Source organism: Stomoxys calcitrans, chromosome 1 (assembly GCF_963082655.1).
Source record: "Stomoxys calcitrans chromosome 1, idStoCalc2.1, whole genome shotgun sequence".
Classification (NCBI taxonomy): Eukaryota; Metazoa; Arthropoda; class Insecta; order Diptera; family Muscidae; genus Stomoxys; species Stomoxys calcitrans.
Genome location: NC_081552.1, coordinates 196,366,029 through 196,387,749, shown reverse-complemented (window position 1 = coordinate 196,387,749; position 21,721 = coordinate 196,366,029). Strand labels below are relative to the sequence as shown.

The window sequence follows — 21,721 nt, the reverse complement described above, 5'->3', positions numbered from 1 at the left end:
ATTAAGAATTTTGTAAGTAGCACGGAATTCCTAACTTAAAATTTTCTTTTAAGAGGTTACTTTTTTGGCTTAGGTGTATGCCCCTAGTGGCATGGGGCGAATTAATATCTGCACCCTCTTTTCAACCTAAACTCACCTAACCTACTTGTTATTGCTTCTAGCAGCCATGAGAAGAGCCAAGAAGATTCGAGCTTTTATTGGTTGAATTTAGAAATACATTCGAAGGCATTCTAAATCCAATGCACCATCAGTGTCATTTGCTTCTTCGGCATAAATTTAACCACATTATAACATATGTTTGGTTTTTAATGGTCCTTAGATTTAATGTCATATATTATTTGTTTAGTATTTTTAAGCTTTTTCGATTTACCACCTTTTTTGTGTGTGTGTGTGTGTTTTTTACCCATTAATTTATTGTGTTTTTTTCTTCTCTCTTTTTTTTGCATTTATTTTCATTATGAATTGTTTGCGACGTTGACAACACTGACCACCACCACCAACAACAACTGCAACACTCATCAACGACAACACTATGACGCCTTACCAACCTCATAATATGACAATTATGACAATGCGTTGGCTACACAGCGGTTGAGCAAACCCTTTTGGCATATGGCAATGCCAATGGTACTCAACTTTAAGAAAGAAAAAAACAACTACAATCTTGGCTAGTAAGGCACTATGAGACCACAAAATAGGAAGAAGTATAACATCAACAACAACAATTCGTCTTTGTTAAAAACAAATACAACAACCACTACAAAAAGAAAAACAAAAACAAATTAGCAAAAAATTTATGAGAATACTTAAAATAGAAATTAAAAATTTTTTTTTTTTTTTTTAATTTTTTTTTTTATTTTTTTTTATTTATTTTTTTTTTTTTTTTTTTTGTTTAAGCCTTTAGTTGATATTATATTTATAAAGACCAGCCAGCATAAAAATCAAAGACGTATGTTGTTAATATATGCATAAAAATAATATTATTTAAAATATTTTTTTTTATTTTTAATTTCTAAATGTAATTGATAAGGCCTTTGATAAGGCCTTTTTGTTGGTTTTGCTAAACAAAAACAAGCAGCACACAAGACAATAACTATAATTTTTAAATTAATTTATAAGTTGTTTTGCTATATAGTTTTGTAATTTTAATTAATAAACAAACAATAACACAAGAACACACAAAAATGTTTAAGTAGCCTTAAAAGATTTTAAACACAAACCCTACAAACATTTTGCCCCTCCACAGTGATAACTTTAACCTGGACACCCTACCACACATCACATGGACATGGACAGAACTTGAGAACTGACCTTACTACTTACTATCCTATATTACCCCCCACAACCCAATCACCCTTCTACTCAAAACATGCAGAATGCTACAGATAAATGAGCCATACATACTTAAAATCCCTAATATATATATATATAGACATACATACATTTGTAATATTAATGTATACTTAATTTATATAATAACAAAAAAATGAAAACAAATATTAAACAATAAACTATAATAAAACCTAAATCCTATTATAATAATAATAAATAAATATAAAAAATTCCCATCATTTATATATTTAAAGTAATTGCCTATATTTTATATGATATAATATTTTATATATATATATATATTTACTTTTTTTTTTGTTTTGTTTTCCCTTATAGGAATTTATCCTTGTTAATTTTGAGGGAGTACGATGAAAAATATTTAAGATACAAAAACAAAAAATCCACAGAAAATTATGCAAAAAAAAAAATCAAATAACAAACAAAATGACAAACTCTCTACCACCATCCTCCCATCATAAAATACAACAACTACAACAAGTAACCAACCAAACAACCAACCAATCATCAGCCACTCTCTAACTATAACAACAACAAATGCCCCAGCTATAAACTACAATAATTTAAAGAGAATACAAAAACAAAAACAAAAACCTACCAAAAACAAAAGAAGGAAACTCAATTATTAACAATTACTACTATGTACTACTACTACTACTACTACTACCACTACTACTAAACTAAATAACAACAACAAACACAAAAAAAACTACAACTACAAATCTTTAGTAAGGCCATGTAAGGAAATGAAAAAGCAGCATCATTGCCCAAATAAACGAGAGCACAAAAAAGGAAATGTCGAAAAGAAAGTATAGCGCATTAAAGTATGTATTTTGTGGAAATTAAATTGTTAAAATAGAACGTAATAATAATGCAAAAAACAAAAAAAAAAAAAAAACGTAAGAAACCCAACAACCGAATAACCAGAAAACTAAATAGGCATTAGGTAAAAGGAGATGAGCAAAATGTCCCCCAAAGGAAAGCGAGGCACTTTTTATAGAAGCATAACACAAACTCAACAACACACAACACAGTCACAAGAAATCAACTATGCCCCAAAATAAAACAAAATATCGTAGACTATAAACTAAATAACAACAACAACAACTACAACATATGGCAGCAAGTAAGCAGTTAAAGAAACAAATATCTATGAATTGAAATTTTCTATTTGTATGCCCTACACCACCACTGTGGTACAGGGTATTAAAGTTTTGTGCATTTGTTTGCAATGCTAAGAAGGAGAAGAGCTAGACCCATTGATAAGTATACCGATCTACTCAGCATCACTTTCTGATTCGATTTAGCCGTGTCCCTCTGTCCGTCCGTCCGTCTGTGAGTCCATGTATTCTTGTAATCAAAGTGCAGGTCGTATTTGTTGTCCAATCATCACCAAATTTTGCACATATCACTTTTTTGGCTCAAGGATGAACGCTATTGGTTTTGGTAAAAATCGGTTCAGATTTGGATATAGCTCCCATACATATACATAGACCGATTTGCACTTAAATTGCCGTAGTATGGACAAATTTCAACCGTTCTGTACAAAATTTGCCACGGACAGTTTTGTTACCGATCTAAACATATCTGCTAGATTTCCACAAAATCGGTTCAGATTTGGATATAGCTGCCATACATATACATCGACCGATTTGCACCTAAATGGCTGTAGGAGCTAAAATTTTCTACCGATCTGCACAAAATTTGACACGGATTGTTTTGTTACCGATCTTAACATATCTGCAAAATTTAATCAAAATCGGTTCAGATTTAGATATAGCTGCCATATATATGTATCTCCCGATTTGCACTTAAATAGGTGTAGTGGCTACAATTTTCAACCGATCTGCACAAAATTTGCCACGGATTGTTTTGTTATTGATCTTAACATATCTGCAAAATTTCATACAAATCGGTTCAGATTTAGATATAGCTCCCATATATATGCATTGCCCGATTTGCACTTAAATAGGCGTAGTAGCTATAATTTTCAACCGATCTGCACAAAATTTGCCACGGACAGCTTTGTTGCTAATCCTAACATATTTGCTATATTTCAACAAAATCGGTTCAGATTTAGATATAACTCTCATATACATATATATTTATATATTACCCGAATTAATAATTGTAGGTTAGGTGTAGGGTATTATAAAGTCGGCCCCACCGACTTTTGCCTTTCCTTACTGGTTTTTAACCAAATTTTAAATTTTCAATTCCTTGTTCCTTGTTCCCTTAGTTGTGGATGGGTGTTTAACCACTGCTTAAATCTAGAACTTCTCTTAGTTTGATTTATTCAAACAACTTCCGTTGGCAAATTAAGTTAACGAACTTCCGTTGAATCTGCATCCGTTTGGTTTGTTTGGTAGCCGTATAAAAGTAGATATTAACCCTTTGAGGACGAATGGGACATAACTAGATTGGGTTAGGTTTAATTGACAGTCTGCCATCAGACTCACTTAGACGTTTTTGTCCATTGTAATACCACAGGAATAGAAGAAGGAATGATTATGCCTGCTAGTTCCTAACGTTGAACCAACCACATCGCTAAAAAAAAGCCCAACAACTTAAAAATGTTCAAATGCAAATGCAATGCAAATTTGCCCATGAACATTCCATTAAAGAACAATGGCAAACTTCTCACATATCAATGACTGCAGTCCGATTCAAGTTTAAGCTCAGTGATAAGGGACCTCCTTTTTATAGCCGAGTCCGAACGTGCGACATCTCTTTTGAGGAGAAATTTTATATGGCATAGTACCTCGCAAATGTCGTCAGCATTAGGAGGGGATAACCACCGCTGAAAATTTTTTCTGATGGTCTCGCCAGGATTTGAAGCCAGGTGTTTAGCGTCATGCTAACCTCTGTGTTACGGCGGCCTCCGAATGGCCTTGCGAAAGAAATGAGAACCTAAAGTGGAACTCCTTCTGACTGCCAGTGCGGGACACACACACAGAAGGTGTTCTATAGTCTCTTCTTCTTCGCTTCTGCACACAGCTTCTGCAAAAGTCGTTACTCGATTGGACAGTGAACTGTCATGACGGACAAAATGACAGACGTCTGTTCTGGCCAATGAAAGCAAAGCGGTAGACCTCTTCAAGTCTAGATTAGGCCATATAGTATTTTTGAAATGCTCACGGCCCTCTCTTTGTGACCATTTATCATTCGTTGTCCTTCAGACCTGGCCCTGAACACTTAGCTTACATGTCGCTAGAGGCATATCCAAAGATTCCAGGAAAACTGGTCCTTTTCGATGTTCTCACAGCTTCTGCAAAAGTCGTTACTGGCAACCTTCAGTCTGTCAGGATGTTTTCCGTTTAGACAGTGACCTGTCATGACGGACACAATGACTGAAACGTCTGTTCTAACCAGTGACAGCAAAGCGGTACACCTCTTCAAGTTTAGATTTGGCCACATAGTTTTGGAATGCTCACAGCCCCCTCTTTGTGATCATCTATCATTCGTTGTCCTACGGACTGGTCCTGAAAACATAGCCTACATGTCGCTAGAGGCATACCCACAGATTCCAGGGAAACTGGTCCTCTTCGATGTACTCACAGCTTCCGAAAATGTCGTTGCTGACAACCATCCGAATAGACAGTGACCTGTCCTGACGGACACAATGACTGAGACATCCGTTCTAGCCGGTGACAGCAAAGCGGTAGACCTCCGTTCGCAGCCCCCTCTTTATGACCATCTATCACTCATTGTCCTTCGGACCTGGTCCTGAAAACTTAGCTTACATGTCGCTAAAGGCATACACACAGATTCCAGCAAAACGGGTCCTCTTCGATATCTTCGTAGCTTCTGCAAAAGTCGTAGCTGGCAACCTTCAGTCTGTCAGCATGTTTTCCGATAGGACAGTGACCTGTCATGACTGAGACGCCTGTTCTAGCCAATGACAGCAAATCAGTCTAGGTTAGGTTAGGTTAAATCGGGGTACTCGTCCGCATTCTCATTCCCTGGAATCCCCTCATTCCCTGGATTCCAAACAGTCCGCCACGCATCTCGACCCCAAGGCCTTGAGCGCCGCCATACTGTCCACATAATTGCTGAGTTTCGAGGGCGGTAAGCCCCTTACCAGAATTTCTCTTGCGGCCACTGCAATGGCACAGACCTTTGTCTGAAAGACCGTACACTCGTCCGGCAGTCTCAGAGACATACTGATATTGAGTGCATCAGAGTAGACCCCCAATCCAGTCCCTGACTCCATCTTGGAGCCATCTGTGTGGATCAAGGTCTCATCCTCCTCAAGTACACCATACGCCCTGCATTCCTCCGTCTCAGGAAAACGAATCGCGATAGCCCTCACTCCAGTCGGCACTGGTGCCAGGTAGTCGGAGATCCTTCTCAGTCTACCCTCCGTATCCTCAGAATCGAACTGTGGCCGCAACCATCCTCCTTCAGCATGTCGAGCTCTCTCAGCCTAAGCGCGACCCTGGGGGCGCAGTTCCAAATATAGGCCTCAATGGGTTGCGTATCTAGCATTGTCTCCAGGATTGCCTGCCTGCGGTGCGGATTTCAGCGCCCCTGTGATCCCGACGCAGGCCAGTCTCTCGACCTTTTCGAACTGCTTCGCATGCGTCCTCTTCCCTAAGGCGTCCCACCATACCAGTGCTGCACAGGCCAGTACTGGTCTCACGATGGCCGGATACATCCAATAAATCATCTTGGGAGTCACCCCCACTTCCTACCGAACATCCTACTGCAGGAGTAAAAAAAACGCACAATGCCTTACGGCTTCTTTCCTCGGTGTTCCTCTTCCAGGACAGTTTCGAATCGAGAATTATGCCAAGATACTTCGCCTCCTTCGATAGCCGCAGGCTGACTCCGTCCAAGGACGGGTGTCTGAACTACGGTATCTTATATCTACGCGTAAAGAGCACCAGCTCCGTCTTCCCTGGGTTGGTCCTCAACCCATTTCTGGTAGCCCATTGCGACAACCTCCTCCATGATCTTGATATCTAGATTAGGCCACATAGTTTTGAAATGCTCAGTGCAACCTCTTTGTGACCATCTATAATTCGTTGTCCATCGGCCCTGGTCCTTAAAACTTAGATTTCATGTCGCTAGAGGCATTCCCACAGATTCCAGTATCCCTGGAATGTGTAGGGTAGTAGCAGCTATATGTAAATATGGGCCATATTTGGTTTCAATATTGGGGCTCCTAGAACAAATTCTTGTTTTAAATTTCAGCGAAATCAGACAAAAAATGCTTCTATTACGGGCTTAATACCCTAAATCGCCAGATCGGTCTTTATGGCAAAAATGCAAATTTGCCCATGAACATTCTATTAAGAACAGGGGTGATCTTCTCACATTCAAGTTTAAGCTCAATGATAAGGGGTCTCCTTTTATTAGTCGAGTCCGAACATGGCATAGTTCCTTACAAATTTTGCCAGCATTAGGTGGGCAAAACCACCGCTGAAAACTTTCTCTGTTGGTCTCGCCCATTCTATGGACGTACGGAAAATCACCGCAAAGGGAAAACCGCGGATGTGGGGAAAATAACGGACGTGGGGAAAATCACGGACGTGGGGAAAACAACGGACGTAGGGAAAACCACCGCTGCAGATTTTCTCTGATGGTCCCGCCAGGATTCGGATCCAGACGCTCAGCCTCATAAGCGGACATTTTATGGTCTGATCTCAACCCTATTTGAGCCGGAAGGCCTTAAACAACTGTCACGGGCTTAAGGCCAAATCGGTCTATATAACAGCTATATCTAAATATAGTCCGATTCGAACCATTCCAGAAATTAGCCTGCGTATGAAGGAAATACAAGTCTGTGCAAAATTTCAACTCAATATCAATATCTCAATTTTTAAAGACTGTAGAGTAGAGCTGGCAAAATATCGATGGCACTATCGATATTTAATTTTTTGACTGAATATCGATTGATATTTTTCCGATGGATACTATCGGAAAAGTTTAATGTTTTGCAAAATTAAACAAAAATAAGCGATGCGTCTCTAAATGTATCCCTTAAGATGCATTGCGCCAATAGAGGGCGCAGTTTTTATCCGATTAGGCTAACATTTTGTATGATGATTTCTCTCATGACCGATTCCAACCGATATTATTATTCTTGGCCTTATTTGGTCTGTGCATTGTTATTGCTTCTATATAAATCGATCTCCCGATTTTTAGTTCTCATTTTCGTTTGAAATATAGGAAATGGGAAAATAACAAAAGTATCGATATTTATTATTAAAAATATCGAAAATATCGAATGTTGCGATTATCGATAGTTTGCCAGCTGTTGAGTGATAACAACGGACGGACAGCCACACGGACATGGTTTAATCGTCTTAGAATTTTACGACGATCAAGAATACTTTGTAGGGTCGGAAATGGATACTTCGAGGTGTTGCAAACGAAATTAGTATACGCCCATCCTATGGTGGTGGGTATTAAAACAAGAACAGTTTCGATAGACTTTTTTGTAACGTTTAGGAGATTTGTAATTCGCTTTTGTTTATTCAATGTTTCTGTAATTCCAATTAAAAAGTTTTTAATTATTTCTTCAAATCTTATATCCATCATTTTAACGATGCTATTTATCATCGCTCGATAAGCAAAAAAAAGGACAGATCTAAAACAAATTTTTAAAGGAAATTGATTGAATATTTGTGAGTTGGTAAAAAGTTGATGGTGCAGAAAAACAAAAGAAAAAACAAATAATCATTGTGGGTTCAATTAGGACGCTTGGCAAAGAAATTCTTCTTTTCCTACTTTTAAGCATTTGATTGATGATGGTAATTTGTTTTTGTTTTTAAATAAAGAAAAAGGCATTGGGGTTTTTCTCTGTTTTTTCAAACTAATTTCTTTTATTAAAAAAAATTTCAATTAATTTTACATGATGATTTGTTGATAATGGCCTTTATTATGTATGTCGAATTTCAACTACGACTGCCGACAATTCGCGGCTTTATTTCATTGGTATTATGAATACAATCGAGGTGATTGCTTTCTTGACAGATGAGTTACTTGCAAGCATCATATATATGACAAAAACCAAACAACTCGATTTTGCACATAATGCCAATGAAATATTCAGCCCTATTCTGAATAACAATTCCCTGGGAATTTTTTTTCCCTTCTCCCTTTACCCCTATTCTGAATAACAATTCCCTGGGAGTTTTTTCCCTACTCCATTTTCCCTTATTCTTAACAAACTTGAAATGTCTCCCAAAGGGAAAAAATAGGTATTCTAAATCGAAATACAAGGGAGAATGAGACGATGAGACGGAATATAAATACAGTGCCACACATAGGTATTGACACAACCATCAATTTTTAATTTGACCGCTATTTTTCAGCCCCGTCTCCCAGTCTATTAAAAAAAAAATATTTTTTCCGAAAGAACCCGTGTTGTTACTTAACTAATGCAGAAAGGTTTATTCCAAAAATTTTTTTTTTTTACCTTTTTATATTTTATTTAACCAAAAAATTACGCGATTTCATCATCATCAAAAGTATTGGCACATTTACATGTTCTGCTATATTTTTCCTAATTTTTGCCTAATTTTTGGCAACACTTTTTGCAAAAATATTGGTTCCTAAAATTATCTACCGTGTTGCTTTGTTCGTTGCAAATGGTTCCTGAAATTATCTACCGTGTTGTTCTGTTAAAGGAATAAAATTAAATGCAGAGAACACAAAAAATGGCCCCAAAGCAAAAAGAAACGACTGTATCTGAGCGAAAAATTTTAATGCACCTTCACAGCCAAGGAAAATCGTTTGTTGAGATCGGCCAAATGATGGACAGAAGCCGTTTCACAATTCGAAGCATCGTCAACAGGTTTGAAAGAGAATCAATCAATCAAAACGCAAAACGCTCCGAGTTTTAAGTGACCGGGAGCGTCAAAAGATAGTGCGAAAAATTCATAAGGACCAAAAAAAAACATCTACACAATTAACAGCTGAAGTTCAAGAGGAGAATGGAAAGAAAATTCATCCCCTGACGGTCAGAAGAGTGGCTTAAGAGGGCGATTACAGTGCCCCAGTTGCTAGATGTAAGCCGCTTATTTCTTTAAAGAACCAGAAGAAGCGCCTAACCTAGGCAAGAGAATATGAGCCGGATGAGAGTAAGTATAACATTTTCCATTCTGATTGTCGCTCTACTGTATGAAGAGTGGGTGACGCATGCAACATTGTGGAACAGCGAAACGGTCGGTAGGACGGCAAAAATCCTATGGGGGGGCTCCAGATCGTGAAAAGACGAGGCTATTACTGAAAGGAAGCAAGAAGGAGGTCAGTATAGCTATTGGTATCCTAACGGGACACATAGGACTACGAGCTCACTTATGTGTAGAAGCGGTGCGGCAAGTGATAGCATGTGTAGGGCATGCGGGGAAGATGATGAGAGCATTTCCTTTGTCATTGCCCGGCTTTCGCGTCTAACAGATACCGACACTTAGGTGGAGACACCATACCAGACATGAACCAAATAAGGAGAGTGGTATTGAAAACAATGAAGGATTTTGTAAGTAGTACGGAATTCCTAACTGAAAATTTTCTTTTTCGAGGTAACTTTTTAGAGCGCACAGCAAGCCGATTACTGGCTTAGGTGTATGTCCATAGTAGCATGGGGCGGATTAATATCTGCACCCTTCTTTCAACCTAACCAACAGTCAAACATGGTGGAGGGGGAGTTATGGTATGGTGTTGCATGTCGTCTGCGGGGATCGGTGAGCTGGTCTTCATAGATGGCATTATGGACAAAACAGTATATTTAAACATTTTAAAGGAAAATGTAAAAAAAAAAATCTAACGAGGTCATTTACATTTCAACAGGACAATGTCCCCAAACATTCTGCTCATGATGTGCGTATGGGGCTAATAATGAATATCGCACATGTCCTCCGCAATCTCCAGTCCTCAACCCCATTAAGCATTTGTGGGAGCAACTGGATAGACGTGTCAAAAGGCAGCCCATTTCCATTAAGTCCGAACTTAAGCAGGCACTTAAAGAAGAATGGCAAAAAATTGGGGAGGAAACTATGAAAAAATTAGTGCATTTCATGCCAAACCGTTTGGAAGCAATGATCAAGGGCTTGCCAACAAAAGGGCTTGCCAACAAAGTATTATTTAGACCAAAACTTGTAGATGTTTTAAGATAGAAATATAAGTGTGTCAATACTTTTGTGCGATGAAATCGCGTTATTTTTGGAATAAAAATTTTTGCATTAGTTAAGTAACAACATGGGTTCTTTCGGAAAAATAATTTTTTTTTTATGAGTAGACTGGGAGACGGGGCTGAAAAATAGCCTTCATGTTGATGGTTGTGCCAATACTTATGTGTGGCACTGTAAATCCATTAGTGCCGATATCATTTATAACCCTCCACCACTTGCATTTCATATCTAACGCCGAATAATATTTGGATGAATAATATCGTAATTTTTCATTACATTAACTTTGCATTTGCGTAAGAATTTAGCTGTGATTTTCAACAGTTCTTTAACTTGGTCAAATTATATAAATGCTGTAGCCGGGCAGACACATGCAAAGTTGCATGCACCTTGGGGTAACACACTCTTGTACACCAATCGAAATTCGAATTCTGTTGGCAAAAAAGACATTTCTAATTCCTGGTCTTATCTGTGGGTGTGAACTTTTTTCAAACTGCTATTCACTAAGCCAATGTAGTATTCAACAGCAGCATTATTAGGTATGTCTATGGACTCCACATTGTTTCTCACTTGGCTACTTACCTTTATGGCTATAGCTTCTACAATCTACTTAGAACTAGAGCTCTACTATTCTTACATACCATCATTTGGAAGCAAACGCCTAAATAACTCTATGACACATTAATATTTGCCCGATCTAGAAGGGGTTGGAAACTTGTGAGACCAAATTTATCCTCTCCCCATTCCATAAGAATAGGAGGATTTTATACGAGGGAGAAATTAGTTCCCTGTAATCAGAGTTGGGCTGATTAACTTTAATTTCCAGCTGTCAAAGTCGAAAATTCGTCTTTTGGCCCACCAAGGGAACAATTTAATTCGCTGACTCCTAAAAGTATGCTTTAAATTCGTTCAGTCGATTTCTGCTTATCATAATTCAATTAAATGGGATTTCTTTTCACTCGAATAGGTTTGTTTCTCTTTCTGACGTGACAAAAACACACGAAGCAGACAGGAAACTAGAAAAATGAACTATGGCATAGGCTTTTAATAGCGTTTTTAGTAAAGGTGTAGATAGTTGCAATGCTAAACAGACCGATGATGGCAATGAATTATTTTCTTGGGCTCTTAGAGAACAAATTTAACTCAAAAAAATAGATATTATAAAGAAAAACAAAAACAACAAGAACAAGAACAACAACTGCCTCTGCATTTGCAGCAGTTGAACTCAAATCTATTGAAAACATGGTGAAGTTGAAGAAGAAAAGCATGAAGAAGTCAAATAAATTGTACTTCAAAAAATAATATAAAAAAATAGAGAAATTATACAAACCAACAAAAGAATATTATTTATTGATCAATTATTATATAAATATATACAACTACCCACACAACAACAAACTAACAAACAAAGTAATATTATACTATATATACATACTTATATATATATATATTATATAAAAAAAAGAAAAAAACAAAAACTATTTATAAATTATACATCTATATATACATATTATACATACTAAATATATATATATAGAAATAAAACTACAAAAAAAAAACAAAAAACAACAAATATTATACTATATAATAAGTCATAAGGTGCATCTCAAAGAAAATAAAACGAAAAAAAACATAAGACATAAAAAAAACATAATTTATAAATCAACAAAAAAAGCACAAAAAACCATAAAGACATAATAATATTATTATTACAAACAAAAAAATACACAAAATATTTATATATATACATATTAAAAATCCATAAAAAAACCCCCAAACAAAATTATATACACAAAAATCTAAATGGATAACTAAAATGAAAAATACCGAAAAATCTAAATGAGCATATAAAACAAAACCCATAACACATTTAAATAAAATAAATAATTAAGCAAAAAAAAAGTCTAGGAGATTCTAAAAAACAAATAATAATAACTTAAAAAGAAAGAAAACAAAACTTAACGAATATATATAAGAAAATGTGAGAACAACATAAAGAATTAAAAGTAATAAAAAACCAAAACAATAAATAAATTAACGAACTTACATTTTAGTTATATTAACATGAAAAAAAAAACAAACAAAAAAACAAAAACAACATATGTACTTACCTAACAGAGACACAAATGTATCTAAGCAAAATCTAAAACAAATAATTTTTTTTGTAAGTCTAAGAGACCTAAGTCTTAAGTAAAATAAAGCAAAGATACAAAAACTCTCAAAAAAAACAAATATTTATTATTGAAAATAAATTAAAAAAAAACAAAACACAAGTCTATACAACAGCTGAAAAGTGAAGTGTGATTTTATTTTTTGTTAATCCTTTAAACTTTCTTTTTGAAAGAAGAGTATTTAGTTTTTGGGTTTTGATGTTTTTTTTTTTCAAAATTTTTTTAAGGAGTTACTATTGATATGTATGACCTTAGCCTTAGCCAAATTCAGAAGTAGCTAGTGGTAGAAGCACCTAAACCATTTTTGTTCCATACACCCTGAGAAAACTTGATACCAAACATGCTCATTTCAAGGCAGAGGTCACCGCAGCGCAGAGGTTAGCATGTCCGCCTATGACGCTGAATCCCTGGGTTCATATTTTGTTCCATACACCCAGAGAAAACTCGATACCAAATATGCTCATTTCAAGGCGGAGGCCACCATAGCCCAGAGGTTAGCATGTCCGCCTATGACGCTGAACGCTTGGGTTCTTATTTCGTTCCATTCACCCAGAGAAAACTTGATACCAAACATGCTCATTTCAAGGCGGAGGCCACCGTAGCGCAGAGGTTAGCATGTCCGCCTATAACGCTGAACGCCTGGGTTCGAATCCTGGCGAGACCACCAGAAAAACAAAATTCAGCGGTGGTTTTCCACTCCTAATGCTGTCAACATTTGTAAGGTACTATGCCATGTAAAACTTCTCTCCCAAAAGGTGTCGCACTGCGGCTAAAAAGGAGGCCCCTTATTATTGAGCTTAATCTTCGGACTGCACTCATTGATATGTGAGAAGTTTGCCCTGTTCCTTGGTGGAATGTTCATGGTCAAAATTTGCAAATTTGTAATAAGTACAAGTCCTTGTTCAATTTTGTAGAACAAAATATTGGTCTGTTTGGTAGCCACATCCAAATATTCACCGATCTGAGCTATATACTACACGAAAGTCGAAAAGCCTAACATAAGTCATTGTGTCAAATTTCAACGAAATCGGATAATAACTGCGCATTTTATGGGCCCAAAACCTTAAATCGAGAGATCGGTCTAAATGGCAGCTATATCCAAATCTGGACCGGTCGGGGCCATATTGCAGAAGCATGTCGAGGGGCTTAAAAAGGAGCCCACAAAAATTATCAAAATCGGACAATAAATGCACTTTTTATGGGCTCAAGACCTTTAATAGAGAGATCGGTATACATGGGAGCTATATCCAAATCTGGACCGATCTGGGCCAAATTGAAGCAGGACGTCGAAGGGCCTAATAAAACTCACTGTCCCAAATTTCAACAAAATCAGGTAATAAATGCGCCTTGTATCAGCTTAAAACCTAATAAAGAGAGATCGGTCTAAATGGCAGCTATATCCATATCTGAACCGATCTGGGCCAAATTGAAGTAGGATGTCGGAGGGTCTAGCACAACTCACCATTCCAAATTTCAGCGACATCGGACAATAAATGCGCCTTTTATGGGCCCAAGACCTTAAATCGAAAGATCGGCCTATATGGCAGCAATATCCAAATCTGGACCGATCTGTGCCATATTCCAGGCAGAAGTTTTGGGGCCTAACTTCACACACTGCCCCAAATTTCGGCGAGATCGGATAATAAATGCGCCTTTTATTGACCCAAGACCTTAAATCGAGAGATCGGTCTATATGGCAGATGTATCCAAATCTGGACCAATATAGGTCAAATTGCAGAAGGATGTCGAAGGGTCTAACCTAACTCTTTGTCCCAAATCCTGGCCAAATTGGATAATAAATGCGCCTATTACGGGCCGAAGACCTTAAATCGAAGGATCGGTCTATATGGCAGCTATATCCAAATCTGGACCGATCTGGGCCAAATTGAAGAAAGATATAGAAGCTCCTAACACAACTCACCGTACCAAATTTCGGCGAAAACGGGCAATAAATGCGCCTTTTTTGGACCCAAGACCTTAAATCGAGAGATCGGTCTATATGACAGATATATCCAAATCTGGACCGATATAGGCCAAATTGCAGAAAGATGTCGAACGACCTTACACAACTCACTGTCTCAAATTTTGCTAAAATCGAACAATAAATGCGCCTTTTATGGGCCGAAGACCTTAAATCGAAAGATCGGTCTAAATGGCAGATATATCCAATTCTGGACCGATCTGAGCCAAATTGAAGATGGATGTCGACAGGCCTAACACTACTCACCGTTCCAAATTTCACAAAATTGGATAATAAATGTGGCTTTTAAGGGCCTGAGACCCTAAATCGGCGGATCGGTTTATATGGGGGCTATATCAAGATATAGTCCGATATAGCCCATCTTCGAACTTAACTTGCTTATGGACAAAAAAAAAAGAATTTGTGCAAAGTTTCAGCTCAATGTCTCTATTTTAAAGACTGTAGCGTGATTTTAACAGACGGATGGGCATGGCTAGATCGTCTTAGATCTTTACGCTGATCAAGAATATATATACTTTAAAGGGTCGATGTGTTGCAAACGGCATGACAAAATGAATATACCCCCATCCATCGGTGGTGGGTATAAAGAACATGTGCCCAATTAGGGGTACTGGGCTTTAAAATTTTTGAGCGCGAGATGATTTTTTCCAATTTTTATACCCTTCAACGCCACTGTGGTACAGGCTATTATAAGTTTGTGCATTTGTTTGCAACGCTAAGAAGGAGAAGAGCTAGTCCCATTGATAAGCATACCGATTGACTCAGAATCACATTCTGATTCGATTTAGCCATGTCCGTCTGTGAGTCCATGTATTTTTGTAATCAAATTGCAGGTAGTATTTGTTGTCCAATCATCCCAAGGACGACCACTATTGATTTTGGTACAAATCGGTTCAGTTTTAGATATAGCTCCCATATATATGTATCGCCCGATTTGCACTTAAATGGCCGTAGTAGCTACAATTTTCAAACGATCTGTTTAAAAGTCGGTTCAGATTTAGAGATAGCTCACATATACATATACACTTAAATTGTAGGGCAGGTGTAGGGTATTATATAATCGGCTACGCCCCACTTTTGCACTATTACGGAAAGACGCACTCAGCACTATTACGGAAAGACTATTGGCTCTTTAAATCAGCTATGCTGCGGATTTTCGAAATTTGAAAATACGAAAATAAGACTTACATTGTTTTTCGAAGTTTGCAAAAGTATTTTTTTGCCCTCCAGCACTATGAAACTAGACTTTCTATATGAAACCAATGGTGTTTTCAGCATTTTGAAGTTCAAAAATCTCTGAAAGTTAAGGCAATTTCAAACTCACAAAGAATTTTTGCATTTTTTGGATATCAAATATGCGATTTTGAGCTTGTTTTTGGAAGAAAACACATAGGAGTTGCACTAAGCCGAATTTTTTGCCATAGTCTTCAAAGCTGTGTACTTAGCTCGAAAAAATTTTTTGCATAAAAAATTGCAATTTTTCATAAGGGGTTAGCCTTTGCTGAAAAAATGCCAAAAAAATAAAATGTAAAATTTTAAGTAATTTTGTTTATTTTACGAATCGGCTTCGAATTTCGAACTGCGGAATGCCAGAAAATGCTCTAAATTCGCAAACATGAAGGATTTACAGCGTTTTCGAACTTAAAAACTGCCTTGAAAATGTTCAGACCATAATAAATCGATTTTTACTAATTTTTTCTTAGGAAACTTTAAATTAGTGTTTCAACCATCACCATTACGCAAAGAGCTTTGCTCCACGAATTCAATGGTGGTTTCAGAATTTCAAAATTCGAAAATCCAAGGAAGTTATAGCAATTTCGAACTCACTTAATGGGGTTTTTTTTTGCGTTTTCGGATACCAATTATGCGATTTTGAGCTTGTTTTTTTTTGAAGAAAACACATAGGAATATATTAATACTCGATAACAATGGGGGATACGTTAATCCATGAAACACTTGGATTTATGGAATTGTTCTCCTGCTGAAAAATAGTCTATATCGCTAGTATGTTATCGTTAATACACAGCTATTGACTTCATACTGGAGTTTGATGTTAACAGACGATCAAATGTTTCAGGTATCTCATGATCGAATGGCTTTAATTGACTTCAATTAATGGAATGGAAAATGTCATAGCCAATTAATGTAACATAAAGCAAAGCAATCTTGGATTTAGGGCTAAGGATTTCGAGTCTTTATGTATCGAAACAAACTCCTTAAACATTTTTAATAAACCAAACTTTATTCCTTTATTGTTTGTAAAAACTCTTCTTTCATTTGGTCCCACCATAAAAATTTCAGAATTTGTAATTTGTAGTTACAAGGAGGGTAGTCCGCAATCTTTGGTAATCTAATACATTTTTAATAGTTTTTTGTTTTTTTTTTTTCATTATTTATTGAGTTTTTTATTTCCCAATAAAAATATCATACAAATTGGTTACAAAATTTGGTTGCGCTCGAGTGTTAAAAACAAATTATTAGTTTTTTCGAAAGACGGACAGGTTATTGGTTTGGCAATAATATGGCGATCTCTATATGTACAACATCTATACAATGTCATGTACCTTTGTTTCTCAATTCACTGTTTCAAATTTCATTCAAATGGGATGAAAAATGCTTCTTTTATGGGCCTTATACTCTATATCGAGAGATCGGTCTATATGGTAGCTACATCCAAATACGGTCCGATCTGGGCGATATTCAACAAAAAGGTTAAGAGGGGTACCAGAACTCGCTGTGCCAAATCTCATTGAAATCGAATGAAAAATGCTCCTTTTATAGGCTCATTACTCTATATCGGGAGATCGGTCTATATGGCAGCTATATCCAAATATGGTCCGATCTAGACGATATTCAACAAAAAGGTTAAGAGGTCTACCAGAACACCCTGTGCCAAATTTCATCGAATTCGGGTAATAAATGGATCTTTTATGGCCTCAATACTATACGTCGGAGACCGGGCGGTCGGTCTAAGGGCAGCTATATCCAAATATAGTCCGATCTGAACCACACTTCACAGACATGGGTAGAGATCTACCAGAACTCACTGTGCCAAGTTTCATCGAAATCGGATGAAAAATTACCAATTTATTGCCTCAAGACCTTAAGTCTGGGGATTAGTCCATATAGAGCCTATATATATAACTAAAATCCTATTTTATGAGATCAGAAGATCAGGTTTATATACAAAGAATACGAAATCATCAAAAATAGTTTGGAAAATTTTTTTATACCCAAGATATCTGCGAAAATAATACCCAAAAAGGTATTTACCCAATAAATACCCAAGCGTTGGTTATTTACCCGGTAGAAACCCATCTTTAGCTATATCGGACTATATCCTCATATAGCCCCCCTATAGACCGATCCGACGATTTAAGGTCGTAGGCCCATAAAAGCCACATTTATTATCCGATTTTGCTGCAATTTGGAACAGTGAGTTGCGTTAGGCCCTTCGACATCCTTCATCAACTTGGCTCAGATCGGTCCAGATCTGGATATAGCTGCCATATAGACCGATCTCTCGATTTATTATCCGATTTTGCTGAAATTTGGGACAGTGAGTTGTGTTAGGCCCTTCGACATCCTTCTTCAATTTGGCTCCTGCAATATGGCAAAGATCGGTCCAGATTTAGATTTAGCTGCCATATATACCGATCTCTTTATATGAGGTTTTAAGCCTATACCAGGCGCATTTATTATCTAATTTTGCTGAAATTTGGGACAGTGAGTTTTATTAGGCCCTTCGACGTCCTGCTTCAATTTGGGTCAGATCGATCCAGATTTGGATATAGCTGCCATATAGACCGATATCTCTATTAAAGGTCTTGGGCCCATAAAAGGCGCATTTATTGTCCGATTTTGTCAAAATTTGGGACACTGAGTTGTGTTAGGCCCTTCCACATCGTTCTCCAATTTGGCTCAGATCGGTCCAGATTTGGATATAGCTGCCATTTAGACCGATCTCTCTATTAAAGGCCTTGAACCCATAAAGAGCGCATTTATGGTCCGATTTTGATCATTTTTTTGGGACAGTGAGTTAACTTAAGCCCCTCGACATACTTCTGCAATATGGCCCCGATCGGTTCAGATTAGGATATAGCTGCCATACAGACCGATCCCTCGATATAAGGTTTTAAGCTCATAAAAGTCGCATTTACTGTCCGATTTCGCTGAAATTTGACACAGTGACTTTTGATAATCTTTTCGACATCCGTATCATATATGGTTCAGATGGGCCTATATATGGATTTAGCTACCAAAATAACTTTTATAATATTTTCCTACTCATTTAGCTGTGAAAACAAAGCTGTTGTAGTTTCCGTCTTTCCTTGATCAATCAATTTCTTTATTGTCCATCGATTTGTTACGTTTCATTGCCTTATTAAACAACCAAAAGCTGCGGTAAATAAGTATAATCTACTTTTAGGGGTTATAATGAATTGCCAACCAAAAATGAAAGGAAAAATTAATAATAACAGGATGAGATATTAAACCTTAATTTTGCCCAACCTTTTTTAAACGGTTTAGACATGTTTTTATGTCTAAAACGTTTAAGTGTAGATTTTTTATTTTCATATTTTTTTTTAAATACCATGTTTTTCTTTTTAGTTCGGTTTTTCATTGCCTACTTCCAGGATGAAATAGAACATAAAGCACATAATCTGCATGTTGCCTACTTTTAGGGATTGCAATTATTGCGCATGGGGAAAATTTTAAATTACTAGTGCACATTTCTAGGCAAATCATAGTCTAATAATTTGAAACAGTTTTCGTTCTCTGTTTTTATTTTCATATTAAATTTGTTTTACTTTTTGGACTACCACTCCTTCCCTCTGTTTGAAATAACCCAATCGATTTTTTTTTTTAATTACAAAAAATCTTATAAAAAAATATGAATTAAATGATCAAAGATAGATCTTATTAAGAATTCCAAAATTAAAAAAAAAAAACACTGAAATGACTCAATATATTACAAATAATTTAGTATTATATAACACAAACCAAACAAAAAAAAATTAAAAATAAAAAATTTAAAACCAAAATTAAATACAAATACAATTTTAAGTCGTCTCTCTGGAAGATGTGAAATGAATGCAATTTTTGCTAATAAATATTTGTTGTTTTATTGTAAACCCATGACAAAAGAGAAAAAAATAAAAACAAAACGAGATATTACGATGTAAGAAACAAAGCAATAATATATTTATATGTGCATATATACATATGTATGTATACATACATGGCATGCATATATGCTTCGTATACATCATGTATGGTATTGAAGCAAATGATATTTTTTAAAATTACCGAGAATGAAGAAAAAAAGACTTTTTTGAAAGCAAACCTCATTGCTCTACTATGCCGACTGTTTGGCTTCCTTTAACTCTGTAAAAGTCAGAGCATTATATTCAAGATGGGCTAAGGCGGCTGTGGGGTTTTATTGATTATTATGTGAATTTAAATCGAAATATTTGAATTTTGCCAATGTTTAAGAAACAAAAATTGGAAAAACATATAACGCATAAATGCATACTAATTTGTTTTTACATATTTATAATCACATTTTTATATATCCATATTTTTTAAAATCTCAATTTTTTAGTGCCGGGGCTGTTAGCGACCTTTTAGTCCGTGCTTTTTTTGATGCAAAATCTCCTGAAGATCTGCAAGCGCCACCGTGTGCCTATACTTTGGCTCATCCGCAGCAGACCCTATTGCACGTTTCCATCGTATTCACATGCGTGGAAACGGGACACCCCCAGCTTGAGCTGCGTTTTTGGTTCACTCCGCATGTTGCATTTCTGCGGTACTCGTTATATGCTGGGGAGGCGTCGGATGGAAAAAGTAACAGGGAAACTCCGCACGGAGGTTATTATGTCTAGATTTATATCTCTCTCTTTTGGTTTTCAACCCTTTTAGATATGGTGGACACTCTGTGAGGGTATCATTCATCATCTTCTCAGTTCTTCGACATTATCGAAGATTGCGATAACATCATAGCATGTTTGAGAACCTTTTCGAAAAAAGTCAATCCTCCATCATGCCGAGTATAAAACTCTTCTGGCTGAGTCTATACATACCATGACTTATCGTCTGCCATCTCTAGTATATGCTTGTTTAGCTCGTTGTATTGCCCATCTAGCTCCCTCTTCAGCAAATTGCAAATTCGCCCATGAACATTCCATTCAGGAACAGGGGCAAAATTCTCACATATCAATGAGTCCTACCCGATTCAAGTTTAAACTCAATGCTAAGGGGGCTCTTTCTATAGCCGAATCCGAACGCCATGCCGCAGTGCGACATCTATTGGCCAGAAGTTTTTACATGGCTGGCATACCACTTTTTTCAAATGGCATAGTTCCTCACAAATGATGCCAGCCTTAGGAGGGGGATCATCACCGCTGAAAATTTTTTCTGTTGTTCTTGCCAGTATACGAACCCAGGCGTTCAGCGTCATAGGTGGCATCCACCCCTCTTCAGCATATTCAGATGATAAAGTCATCATTAAACCAAATCATATTTGAATCCACCACAGTGTACAAAATTCAAAATGTATTGCATACTTTAAGCCTGTAAGCAAACTCAAAGTACAATAAAGCATATCATTGTTAGCATTTTAAATATTTTTTACAATAAGAAGATTTATTACGATACTTGGTTGTTAGGTTTTCTTTTGATGGTTTAAAACAAAATATTGCCTTTATTTAGGGTGCAATGTTTATACAAAATATAACTTGAAGTCACAATTTATTTGCTCAATTTTGTGCGGGTCTAAAATGGTTAAAACCCATTACTGGGTTTGTTAGTACAATGGTTTTAAATTGCCCTTGGGTAAAATCGATTATTCCCCCCCCCCCCCCATTCATTCGAATGTCCATTATTCAATTAGACCGAAAGGACTTTTGAAAGTTTTATTTTTACATTAAACCCAAAAACAATTTTTCCTAATAGCCACCAATGTTGTGGCCTTTAGGCCTAATTCATATTTTATGAAGGTAATGAAAGAAAAAAACAAAAATAAACCAAAAACAACTTTAAATCTTTCTCCATTTAATAAGCAATACAATTGAGAGACATCC

At 36.5% G+C, this 21,721-nt stretch overlaps 1 protein-coding gene across 11 annotated transcripts in view; it reads left to right on the top strand.

Moving 5' to 3' along the window:
- LOC106094288 (protein boule) overlaps window positions 1-21,721 on the top strand; it is a 381,392-nt gene that overhangs the window by 334,702 nt on the left and 24,969 nt on the right. For 9 of the 11 annotated variants that reach the window (XM_059370942.1, XM_059370935.1, XM_059370940.1 and 6 more), the window contains one exon: window positions 589-1,528. The exons of 1 other annotated variant lie outside the window; for it this stretch is intronic. In XM_059370942.1, the coding sequence (XP_059226925.1) occupies window positions 589-641 (53 nt within the window). In that variant the 3' untranslated portion in view covers window positions 642-1,528. Of the gene's footprint in view, window positions 1-588; window positions 1,529-1,668; window positions 1,772-21,721 lie in introns of those variants that run through there. One more of the 11 variants, XM_059370944.1, reaches the window with a different exon arrangement.